Source organism: Micromesistius poutassou, assembly GCF_964030765.1.
Source record: "Micromesistius poutassou genome assembly, chromosome: 16".
Lineage (NCBI taxonomy): Eukaryota > Metazoa > Chordata > Actinopteri > Gadiformes > Gadidae > Micromesistius > Micromesistius poutassou.
The window spans coordinates 4,880,037-4,892,497 of record NC_140286.1 but is presented as its reverse complement, the minus strand read 5'-3'; the positions used below and the strand labels follow the sequence as shown (position 1 = coordinate 4,892,497).

Here is a 12,461-nt window from a genome sequence, read left to right as displayed (position 1 = left end):
TTAAGGCCGTCTTTATTGAAGCTCCTCCTAGAGCATGACTGAGGGGGTTTCTCCCCAGGTAAAGTATTTTCTTTTAGACAACGCAGGTCTGATTCCAATAGCACCACAGATAATACATCACCAGCGCAGAGGCCCCTGGGAGCCTCTGCTAACGACAGACATAGAAAACACAGTAACAATGACCTGAACAGTGTGTCGCGTGTTTGGGTTAGCCTCTGCCTGTGTTTGGTGAATGTGTGAGTGTGTATGTGTGTGTGTGCATGTGTGCGTGTTTGTGTAAGGAAAGTGTGAGGGTGTGTAATAGGGTGTGTAGATGTCTGTGTATGTTTTACTATAGGTCTGTGTATGATTTACTGTTTGTGTATGTGTGTGTCTGTGTGTGTGTGTACGAGAGACCGTATGTGCATGTGTTTTATTTTAGTGTGTGCACGTATAAGAAAGTGTGTGTGTGTGTATGTGTGTTCATGTGTGAACGTGTGAGGGCCTCCCACTATTTATTCTCTATGCGACTTTTTCCAAATGCTGTCCAAAGACCTCACAGATGAAGTTTGTGAGTGTGTGTGTGTGTGTGTGTGTGTGTGTGTGTGTGTGTGTGGGAGTGCACGTATGTTTGACATACATATGACACAAAGCAGCCTCCCTGCCTGTTCCTGCTGACCCTTCGACCCCTGGAGAAGTGTTTCAAATGAACAAAATACCCCTTGAGGCTAGCCCTAAAACACTACCTCGGTACACACACACACACACACACACAGACACACACATACGCGCAGGCACACGCGTACATTAAGGGTGGCGAGCCCAAGGCCACGAGCACGACTTGGTACGAGCGTGCGCACACAACCTCACTCATGCACGCGCCGCCAAACATTCCACAGGGCCCGTCCCCTTTCTCCACCTTTTTCGTTTTTTTTCTTTTGGTTAGTAAGCCTATGTGTGATGATGTCACATCCTGTTCTCCCCTGTGGGCTCTCAGAGAGATCTAAGAGGCTCCGCATCAGGAACCCCTGCATGCGGAGCCTTGACGATGAGGAGGGAGCTCTGGCCCTGACGACATGAAGGAAGAAACGCCCACTCCTCGACCCAGCTTCTGATTCCACATCTGCTCCCGCTAGACCTGCCTCTAAGACCGGTCCATTCCTCTTCCTATTGGCCAGGTCGAGGCAAGGTGGGCGGGAGCAGGGAACGATAGGATGATTCGTGGCAACGTGATTGGATGCCGGGGGGGGGGGGGGGGGGGCATGATAACGGCAAACATTCAAGAAAATGAACTGTGGAGCGGATTCCTTCATGTCGTCAAGACCCGAGCTGTGATCTAGACTAACGTAGACCCCCGTCCTAACACACAATCACTTGACCCCCCCCCCGCTCTGTCAATTTGAATGAATTTGTAGTTTATTTTGATCCTTTATTTCATTGATAAAAAAACCACCTGGACACAGTGTTTAAGGAGTAATTGAGTGAAAGGGTAGTAAAAGTCCTGAAGACGCTCTAAAACGTGTTCGGGGGATGTGGGGGCTCCCTGGGGGTCCTGGAGGGGCAGGGAGGAGGGGGGGGGGGGGCGGGGGGGGGCTTGGGGGGGGCGGGGGGGTCGGGGGGGGGGGGGTCTACTGCCTGGCCCGGGCCAGAGACACGCGGCGGGACACCGTCTGGTGGAACACGCCCCGCAGCAGCGACGGGTAGTCGGCCATGCGCAGCAGGTGGCGCTGGGCGTAGGTGATGTCGTCCGGCCGGCCGCGGCTCACCAGGGTGCGCAGGTTGGCCTCGTTCACCTGGCTGCCCACGGCGACCACAAACAGCTCCACGTTGCCGTCCTCCAGCTCGCGCACGCGCTTCTCCAGCACCGCCTGCGTGATGCCCTGAGAGCGGCCGTCCGAGAACAGCACCAACTTCTTGGCGCGCCCGCCACTGCCGTCGCCGCGCCCGCCACCACGCCCGCCGCCGAAGCGCTCCATGGAGAAGCGCATGGCCTCCACCATGTCCGTGCCGTCGTTCTGGAAGGCCGCCTCGTCCACGCGGGCCGCCAGCTCCGTCAGGTTGGCGGTGAAGTCCTGCTCCAGCTTGGAGGTGCGGCTGTACTGGGCGGCGGCCACGCGCACGGTGGGGCGGCCCACCTGCTCCGACGCCAGGAAGCGCTCGGCCAGCCGGCGCACGAAGACCTTGCTGGTGTCGAAGTTCTTCTGGCCCACGCTGGCCGAGCTGTCCATCATCAGCAGGATGTCGGTGCTCTCCTCGAAGTTGACTGATGTGTGTATGTGTGTGTGTGTGTGGGGGGGTGGGAGAATAAAGGTTGTTAATGAGGAACCAGAAGAAATCTCTTTCATGGAGAATAACAAACGTAGAAGAGTGAGCAAATACAACGAGATAGAAAGGAGCTTTTGTGGGAAAAGGGGACTTACTGGGACATTTGTAGTCTGGGCACTTCTTGTCTGTAGTTGTCAAGGAAGAGAATAGAAGAAATATTTATAATAGTTACAATAATCATACATTGCCTGATAATATTTTCACACAAAATAAAGAAAAGTGTGTGTGCATACAAATGTGCACAAGTGTCTATCTGTCTGTTTTCTTGCGTATATGTGTGTGTGTGTGTGTGTGTGTGTGTGTGTATGTGAATGTGCACGTGTGTGTATGTGTGTGTGTGTGTGTCTGAATGCGCACACGTGTGTTCACATGTGTGAAGTTGCACGTGCATGTGCACCCATGCGTGCGTGCGTGCGTGTGTGTGTGTGTGCGTGTGTGCGTGTGCGTGCGTGCACCCAGACCTTTGCAGATGTTGGCGGTGAGGTTCTGCAGGAAGGTGTCGTCCAGCAGCTCAGCGAAGTTGTCCAGGACGAAGGTGAAGCCGGGCTTGGGGTCGTTCTGACACACCACATCCCCAAGCTGCTCCTTGTTGGGGATCCGGCCCGAGTAGTCCTTCACGCCCAGACCCCCCACCTGACCGCCGGGACCGCACCGCATGTCAGTCAAAACACTTCAATCACTGGTGGGGAGGGGTTTATTTTTGGTTTCATGCAAGAAAAACAAGCGAACCAGGGCAGCTAATGAGGCCACTTAAAGGCCCGCTGTGCGTTTGTTTTACCCCGCTGTCAGCAGGCAGGAGGACAGGGTTAAGCAGTCCCTGTGGGGAACTCTCATGTTTACTTCAGTGTCCCGCGACGATTTGTTTGGAAGTGTTGTATCCGTGGTAATTCATTGAGGTTCAATATAAGGCGACGTCTCTGAGTACTCTATAGGTACACTATACTGCCCCGTAGGTCTGCTGCATAGTATTTCAAATCACTCGCACATGCTTTCTAGTATGTGAGACATGCCTTCTAGCTTTCCAGGTATGCATGTGTGGCTCAACTGAGGTTAGGACTCATGCAATAAACATGCAAAGAGATGTTACTATTTGACGGCGCCTTAGCCACTCAAATAATCCATCCATTATTTTCTTGCGTACAACCATCTGAACCTGTGTCCCTTCCTTCAAAGGAAAACCAAACTGTAAAAACAACTCATTTTAAATTAAGAGAGATGTCGTGGTTTAGAAGTCAGTGCTACTGATTGGGTCCTGGTCCAAAATCTCAACCTAAATGCACTTTAACAAAACGTAAACGTATAATGTCTAAATACGGACTCACAGGGTTAAAAACATACTATTGAACGTTTTACGTATTATTGGACGTTTTGGGTTGCCAGACAACATCAATCCAACGCGCTGGCTTGCGAGAGAGACAGCGAGAGGCCTTCGGAGCAACATAGCCGTGGCCATGAAGGAGAAGACAAAGTGTCTGGCCCGGGCTCAGGCTCTCGGTCAGCATGCCTTCTGCCCAAGACGTGCTGACCGTGGGCGGGACTAGCGCAGAGGCGGCTGTTTGGCGGTCCCCGTTCGCGACGGGGAGTACGGCCGCCGATCGTCTCCTACCCGGATGCCCTTGCCGCAGAGCGTGTTGAGCGGCACTTTGTCGCGGGTGATGTCTGAGCGTCCGTCGGTGAGAACCAGCACCACGCGGTTCTCCCGCTTCATGTTCTTGATCATGTGGTCCAGGGAGAACTGCAGCGCCTCCCCGGTGTAGGTGGCCTCCGCCAACCAGCGCATGTCCCGCACCCCCCTGCAGGGAGACGGGAGGAGGGGGGAGGGAGAGACAGGGAGACAGGGTGGGAGGGGGAGAGGAAGACAGGGTGGGAGGGGGAGAGGGAGACAGGTGGGAGGGGGAGAGGGAGAGGGAGACGGGAGACACAGAGGGACAGGCAGGGAGATGGGTAGGGGGGGAGAGGGAGACAAGAGACACAGAAACGAAAGTCAGTGTGTGTGTGTGAGAGAGCGTGTGAGTATTTGTGTGTGTGCATGTAAGTATGTGTGCATGTATGTGTGTGTGTGTGTGTGTGTGTGTGTGTGTGTGTGTGAGTATGTATGTGTGTGTGTGTGTGTGTGTGTGTGTGTGTGTGTGTGTGTGTATGTGTGTGTGTATGTGAGTTTGTGTGTGTTAGTGTGAGTGAGTGAGTGAGTGAGTGAGTGTGTGTGTGTGAGAGCGCATGAGTGTGTGTGTGTGTGTGTGTATGTGAGTGTCTGAGACAGCGTGTGAGTATGCGTGCGTGCGTGTGCGTGTGTGTGTGTGTGCGTGTGTGTGTGTGTGTGTGTGTGTGTGTGTGTGTGTGTGTGTGTGTGTGTGTGTGTGTGTGTGTGTGTGCGTGAGGGTGTGTGTGTGTGCGTGCACTCACTGTTTGAGCTCGGTCAGGGACTTGAGGTCGTCTAGCTGCACCACCTCCTGGGCGGACGACCCGCTGTACTGGACCACGCCCACACGGGACTCGTTGAAGCCGAACTGAGGAGGAGGGGGACACGGTCACTATGTGTGTGTGTGTGTGTGTGTGTGTGTGTGTGTGTGTGTGTGTGTGTGTGTGTGTGCGTGTGTGTGTGTGTGTGTGTGTGTGTGTGTGTGTGTGTACCTTATTCCTGTTTGACTAATTGTTCAACAAATATGATGTTTTGTCTGGATGTGTGTTTGTAAGGGATTTCCAAGTGTGTGTGTGTGTGTGTGTGTGTGTGTGTGTGTGTGTGTGCTGGCTCGTTTATGTCTAGCAGTTGTGTTTGTATTTCCTTTCTTAATGAGTCTGACCCACCCTGACTAATTACGCCCTCCAAGGAAAGGGAGGGTCAGCGGAACAACAGCAAAATAATTCCCACTGGACTATTTTTGAAAATCTTATACAGAAGTCTGCTCACAGGCGTTGTTAACGGCGTACAACATTGCTAAAAGCCATGGTCACTGCTAGCAGCTATCCCCATTCCTAAAGGCACAGCGGTGGGGGCTAACAGCAGTGGGAGGTAACAGCGGTGGGGGCTAACAGCGGTGGGGGCTAACAGCGGTGGGAGGTAACAGCGGTGGGGGCTAACAGCGTTGGAGGCTAACAGGGTTGGAGGCTAACAGGGTTGGAGGCTAACAGCGGTGGGGGCTAACAGCGGTGGGAGGTAACAGCGGTGGGGGCTAACAGCGGTGGGAGGTAACAGCGGTGGGGGCTAACAGCGGTGGGGGCTAACAGCGGTGGGAGGTAACAGCGGTGGGGGCTAACAGCGTTGGAGGCTAACAGGGTTGGAGGTTAACAGCGGTGGGGGCTAACAGCGGTGGGAGGTAACAGCGGTGGGGGCTAACAGCGGTGGGGGCTAACAGCGGTGGGAGGTAACAGCGGTGGGGGCTAACAGTGTTGGAGGCTAACAGCGGTGGGGGCTAACAGCATTGGAGGCTAACAGCGTTGGAGGCTAACAGCGGTGGGGGCTAACAGCGGTGGGGGCTAACAGCAGTGGGAGGTAACTAGGGTTGCCAACTCCCAGAGTTTCAAATAAGGGACACCTCTTGATCGAGATTGTTGACGGGGGGGGGGGTTTATACGCGATCGCGGGCAGACCAGGTTGTTGACGGGGGGGGGGGGGGGGGGGAGAGTTATGCGCGATCGCGGGCAGACGCGTTCACGCGATTACGACCCCAAAATACGGGACAAAGTGCGTCCCGTATCAGTTCATTACGGGACAGGTCTTTTAGTTGCCAAATACGGAACAATCCCGTATTTTACGGGACGGTTGGCAACCCTAGAGGTAACAGCGGTGGGGGCTAACAGCGGTGGGGGCTAACAGCGGTGGGAGGTAACAGCGGTGGGGGCTAACAGCGGTGGGGGCTAACAGCGGTGGGAGGTAACAGCGGTGGGGGCTAACAGCGGTGGAGGCTAACAGCGTTGGAGGCTAACAGCGTTGGAGGCTAACAGCGGTGGAGGCTAACAGCGGTGGGGGCTAACAGCGGTGGGAGGTAACAGCGGTGGGGGCTAACAGCGGTGGAGGCTAACAGCGGTGGGGGCTAACAGCGGTGGGAGGTAACAGCGGTGGGGGCTAACAGCGGTGGGGGCTAACAGCGGTGGGGGCTAACAGCGGTGGGGGCTAACAGCGGTAGGTGGTAACAGCCACGGCCGTACCTTGATCTGCTGGTCCTTCATGAGACGGTCGATGACGGTGATGATGAAGTCCTTGGCCAGGGCGAAGTTGGAGGCGCCGATACTCTCAGAGCTGTCCACGATGAAGGCCAGGTCCAGAGGCCCACACTTACACTCTGCACACACACACACACACACACACACACACACACACACATTGCATTACTTTACATTTATTTAGCTGACACTTTTGTCCAAAGAGACAAATAGGCTAATTGTTTCAATGGCTATATTCCTGCACTGGAAGCACACACATACACACATGGACACACACGCACATGCACACAGACACAGCAGGAAACCCATTAGCCACAGAGTCTGGGGGTCTAATTAGTCCTAATAATTACCATGTGTTCATTGTGTAAGTATTTGTGTGGGTGTGTACATGCAGACTCACCGCAACAAGCTGAAGGGGAAGAGAGGTCACCCAAGAAGAGAGCAACAAGGACAAAGAAAAAACATGTTAATGTGGATTCACACCGCAGCCTGAACTGTGATGTTCCCTTCTTGTTTGTGCAAGTCAGGTACTAATTGACTGTGTGTGTGTGTGTGTGTGTGTGTGTGTGTGTCTGTGTGCATATGTGTGCATGTGCATGTGCGTGTGTGTGTGTGTGTGTGTGGGGGTGTTTTAAGGTCACGGCCATGTTTGTGTTTGCTGTGTCCGGGGCAACCTACAGCACAGCTTCATGATGATGTCCAGAATTTCACATTCCTGGGAAAGAGGAGAACGTAATAATCATACACTATTACGTTCCATAACATTATAGCCATTATCATTCCATATGGCAGGCAGGTCGACCGGATCATAACACCGGCCTTACATAACCCAGTTAAGGTGGAATGCAGAGCCCTCAAATGCATATATTTACTTTCACCCAATGGGAGAGCCTCGACAGTCAGGAAATTACCCAGCATGCCGCCACCTTCAAAGCTTTGAGTATCACTTTTCGGGGTGCAGGACCCCCGATACGAACACAAAGCTAATGAACTTCAGTTCTCACTGCCATAACATCAATGGACTGGAGGGTGGAGGGGGGGGGAGATGGGGGGGTAATGGCAACACTGATTAAAAGGCCTTCACACTCACATCAGTTCCTGCTGGTCCAGGAGGGTCCTGGTGGTCCCTGAAGAGAGAGATGAGAGAGGGGGGGAGGGAGAGAGAGAGAGAGAGAGAGAGAGAGAGGAGAGATGAGATGAGAGAGAGAGAGAGAGGATGGGAGGGAAAGGGAGGATAAGATAGAAAGAGATAGGGAGAGACAGAGAGAGAGATAAGCAGGGAGGGAGAGTGAGGATAAGATAGAAAGAGATAGGGAGAGAGAGAGAGAGAGAGAGAGAGAGAGAGAGAGAGAGAGAGATGAGTGTATACTTTTATAACAGTAAATCCTTCAATGGATTAGTTTTTTCTGAGTGTGAGTAATCGACCACAATGAGTGAGTCTGTTTTCACTTGAATCTATGAAAGAAAAGGTAAACGATTTTTGTCCAAGGAAACCGTTACTCCTTAAAGTGCGCAACCGACCAGAGAGGCGTCCAACCACCGAGAATACCACATCTACCCCCACCCGCCCATCCACACCCACTCACGCACCCACCCAACAACAAATTTGGTTGCATTGCTCTACCGCCACAGTAAGAAATTCTTGCATACGACTTTCAGCACTCCCCCGCCAAACCTTTATATTCCTCCCTCTTCTGTAGAAATGAAAACATCTGTTTTGTTTTAACTGGCACAGAATTCAGTTTAAGAGCATTTTTTCTTGCTGAGAATGACGCCAGGAGCATGCACACACACACACACACACACAAATACAAATACAAACACACAGACGCACGTACTTTGTGTGTCTCTAGTTTTGCACAGAGAGAGAGAGAGCAAGAGAGGGTAGAAGACAGTTAATTGCATACAGGAGGATTTTACGGCACAAACACATAATTCAAAAATGTTGATGCAGAAATATGCAGCAAAGAGCCACAAGTCAGAGCATAAGAGGAGGAGGAGGAGGAGGAGGAGGTGGAGGAGGTGGAGGAGGAGGAGGAGGAGGAAAGAGAATGAACGATACAGAGGAACGCCAAAGCCAGAAAGAGAGAGAGAGAGAGGAAAGAGAACAAGACCCAGAGCCAGAGGAACAGAATGAAGGCAACGGCAGGAAGTGGAAGGAGGAGGAATGCAGTAAAAATTGCGGGTAAAGGGTCGGGTTAAAAGAACAACTTGATTGGCGTCCACCGAACCTTCTCACATGTCTAAAGCCCCGTGACCCTGGGATGATGAAGCAACACTCTGAACCTGGCTCCTATAACGTGCGGACCTCCTACGGGGGGCGGGACCAGGCTGGTCCTGTTGTGTAGGAACAGCAGCTTGTTGTTGTTCACGTGTTTAAAGAGGTTGTGTTTAAAACATCAGGTCCACTCTGTAGGTGTGTCCCCGTAACCCACATCTGGAACACACACACACACACACACGCACACACACACACACACACACACACACACACACAGATCTTACCGCTCTTCCCTCAGCTCCTCTGTGACCTTTAGCGCCCTTAGGTCCTGGATCCCCCGGAAGGTTGTTCTAAAAGAGCGAGAGAGAGAGAGAGAGAGAGAGAGAGAGAGAGAGAGAGAGAGAGAGAGAGAGAGAGAGAGAGAGTTAGCCAACAAAATGACAACAATAACAATAATTCCACAATTGAATGACAAGATGATATATAGCGGACTCAGCACAGCGGAAAGGCTGAGGGGTCAGGGGTCGGGGGCCAGCTCATACAGGTATGCAGGGCAGGTATCCGTGGATTCGTTGAAGGCGGTTGTCTCCTAGAATTTAAACCCTTTCATCTCCAGATCTCAGAGGCTCTCTGCTCTTCAGAGGGTAACGTGATGGATGGCATTATCTGATGGTTTCATTGTGGAGCCGCACCCTGGCTGCAGTTCACATTCTACCGACAGATGCTGAACTTTTAATTTAAGGACAAAGTAAATGTGCTCCCATCCAACAAAATACAAAACTTGTTTCCACTTAACAAATGCTAAGTTATCAATTTGGGACTATGAAGTTAAATTCAATTAAATTTTATTTGCATATCACCATTACAGTCTCTTAACAGACCAACTATTTATGTCACTCCCCTGACCCTAGCCCCCAAGAGGTCAAGAAAAAACTCCCTTTATCAGCAAGGAAGAAATCTTCAGGAGGAACGCAGAGTGAGGGATCCGGGGCGGGAGATGTTGATAAACTGAGTAAAAATGACATTTACACATTTATAGCCCTCCAATCCAAACCAGACACAAAATGAGACTGAGAGAGTTAAGAAATACTTTATCAGAGCCAGGGTTTAAAAAGCCATCCAGCTTAATGTGCTGAGAGGAGAGATTCATACAGTGTGAAATAAAGCCAGCAAGAGCCAGGACCAGGGCCAGGGCCAGGACCAGGGCCAGGACCAGGATGAGGACCAGGACCAGGACCAGGGCCAGGACCAGGACCAGGGCCAGGACCAGGGCCAGGACCAGGACCAGGACCAGGACCAGGGCCAGGACCAGGACCAGGGCCAGGACCAGGACCAGGGCCAGGACCAGGACCAGGACCAGGGCCAGGACCAGGACCAGGACCAGGGCCAGGACCAGGACCAGGACCAGGACCAGGGCCAGGACCAGGACCAGGACAAGGGCCAGGACTAGGGCCAAAGCTGACACCAACGAGAGTCTCATTGGTTGGACAACGGCCCTGCAGCTGCTGCTGCTTCCACTGGGAGCCACAACTAATCCCTGGCAGAGCAGTGGTGGAGATCCAAGGAGCAGACTGGAGGAGAGCACTCAGGCCATTGAGGAACATATTTCCTCTGCTGCTAGAGGCCTCCGTTCCAACCAGAGACACAGGCCACAGGCTTCACCGTCAGACCTGTTGTATGCGCTGTGCAAGTTAAAGTTGTCCATGTAAAAGTGATTAAAATGCATTGTGTGTTTATTCTGAATATAGTGTGGGAAGTTCTTTATCAGTCACCCAAGCGTCCCGTGTGTCCCCTGAGTCTATTCCCCTTTCATTACTCTGGATGTGATTAAGAGCCTGGAGTCTGCATACGTCACTACACAAATCTTCCTAATCGATGTCTGTGTGCCTCAAGATCTGAGCTTCAGGGTCTGTGGTAGCTGCAGCCCAGAACGGCTGGGACTGCTGCTTCACCTCCGTCTGCTGCATGATGGAGACGGGGCAGCGTGACAATAGAAGAGAGCAGTGTGTGTGTGTGTGTGTGTGTGTGTGTGTGTGTGTGTGTGTGTGTGTGTGAGAGTGAGTGAGTGAGTGAGAGAAAGAGAGAGAGAGAATGTGTTTGTGCGAAAGATTCATTTCCTTGAAGAGGAAATAGCAAGCACCTGTTTTAGACAAAATGCATTCACAAGATGACTCTTCTGCATGAACACAAAGAAGCACACACACATATGTATGCAAGCTAACACACACACACACACACACACACACACACACACACACACACACGGATTCAATTACGGAACAATCCATACTTCAAACGGTCTCCGCTGTATAAAACATGGACCACATCATCCGGCAGACATATGTGAACATGCAAGGGCACATGCACACGTGCACACACACACACACACACACACACACACACACACACACACACACACACACACACACACACACACACACACACACACACACACACACACACACACACACACACATTCTTTGTGTGGTCACATGTGATGGAACAGAACCAGATGGGACCAGATGTGATTGTTTGCCCTTCAGCGATATATGTATAATATATATTCATTCATTCATCACTCAGCAACATGGGGTCCATCTTATAAAGCTGAGCCTGTGCAAAGGTTGGGGCTTGACTCCTCTTTTCATCCGTCACAACCTGTTTGTCGGTCAGTCTTTACCCAATCAGTCTGGACACAATCAGTCTGGACACAATCAGCCTGTAGCCAATCAGTCTGGAGACAATCAGTCTGGGGACAGTCTGTCTGACTGTGTATCTGTCCTCTGGCCTTGGGCCATGCCAGAGGTACTACCATGTCATCTTGCAATAATAACAAACAGATATGGAATTAAATAAACAAGTTAAGCAGCAGTATAGTATTGTCAACATTGTACTAGGACATGGTTAATGTCAAAGATAATTTTAGTTAAATTTAATGGTTTAATTGAATGGGATTCTTGACTTTGTGTCCTGATTAAAATGGTATCCTTTTAATCCACGCTAAGAGATTCCTAAAAGATGTTTGAATGGTGAACAGTGGGAATAGGCATTTCAGTGCATCACAAATGACGATGCTGTTGTCTATTGATGAAAAAAGCAAGAGGAGTGAAACAGCAGGCAATATTCTGGTGTCTCTCTCTCTGATTCCGCTCAGAAGCATTAAGATATGCCATCTTATTATCTATTTCCATCTAAAAGACTCCATACAGCCAAACTGTCCCAGAGAGGGCGGGTGAGAGGGCAGGGGCCAGCTGTCCGAAAAACCCCCACCAATAGTCCTTTTGTTCAAATGTTGGTCACGTCTCCAAAAACCTTGGATTCTAAAACTATTTTTAGTGAGTGTCATTGAGCATGTCTCCCAGAAAGGATTTCTGGGGATCATGAGCAAAGTTGGGCGTAGTTGGCATCGAACTACAGAACGGATATTTCCATTTCATTACTTTCTGAGTCCTAGTCCTGTAGTTTGAAGCAAAGCACGTAAGAGGCGGGCCTCTGTTCTTCACTTCCCTAGGATAAACCATGATGAACCAAGGCTTCTGGAGCTTGAAGGAGGAATGGGTGTGGGGAAGTTTTTTCACTGGCATTTATGGGGGCAAGATAGGCCATGGGCTAGGGTTTGACTCCCAGCCGAAAGGTTCAGGGTTTGAATCCATGTCTCGCGAACACCGCAGTAAACCTCTGCTCAGACAGAGCTCCACATGTCCACACAAACTGCGCCACATGAGTACGTCTCAGAAAAGGTTGTCTGATGTCACCAAAAGAACTCCACCTGCGT

At 51.3% G+C, this 12,461-nt stretch overlaps 1 protein-coding gene across 1 annotated transcript in view; it reads right to left on the bottom strand.

Annotated features, from left to right (window-relative positions):
- Positions 1-12,461, bottom strand: part of col6a1 (collagen, type VI, alpha 1) — a 27,391-nt gene continuing 14,930 nt past the window's right edge. Inside the window, 11 exon segments of the mRNA XM_084481578.1 lie at positions 1-2,242; positions 2,400-2,429; positions 2,766-2,937; positions 3,911-4,097; positions 4,708-4,811; positions 6,451-6,584; positions 6,866-6,874; positions 7,144-7,180; positions 7,556-7,579; positions 7,581-7,592; positions 8,971-9,036. Of these exon segments, the coding sequence (XP_084337704.1) occupies positions 1,608-2,242; positions 2,400-2,429; positions 2,766-2,937; positions 3,911-4,097; positions 4,708-4,811; positions 6,451-6,584; positions 6,866-6,874; positions 7,144-7,180; positions 7,556-7,579; positions 7,581-7,592; positions 8,971-9,036 (1,410 nt within the window). The 3' untranslated portion in view covers positions 1-1,607.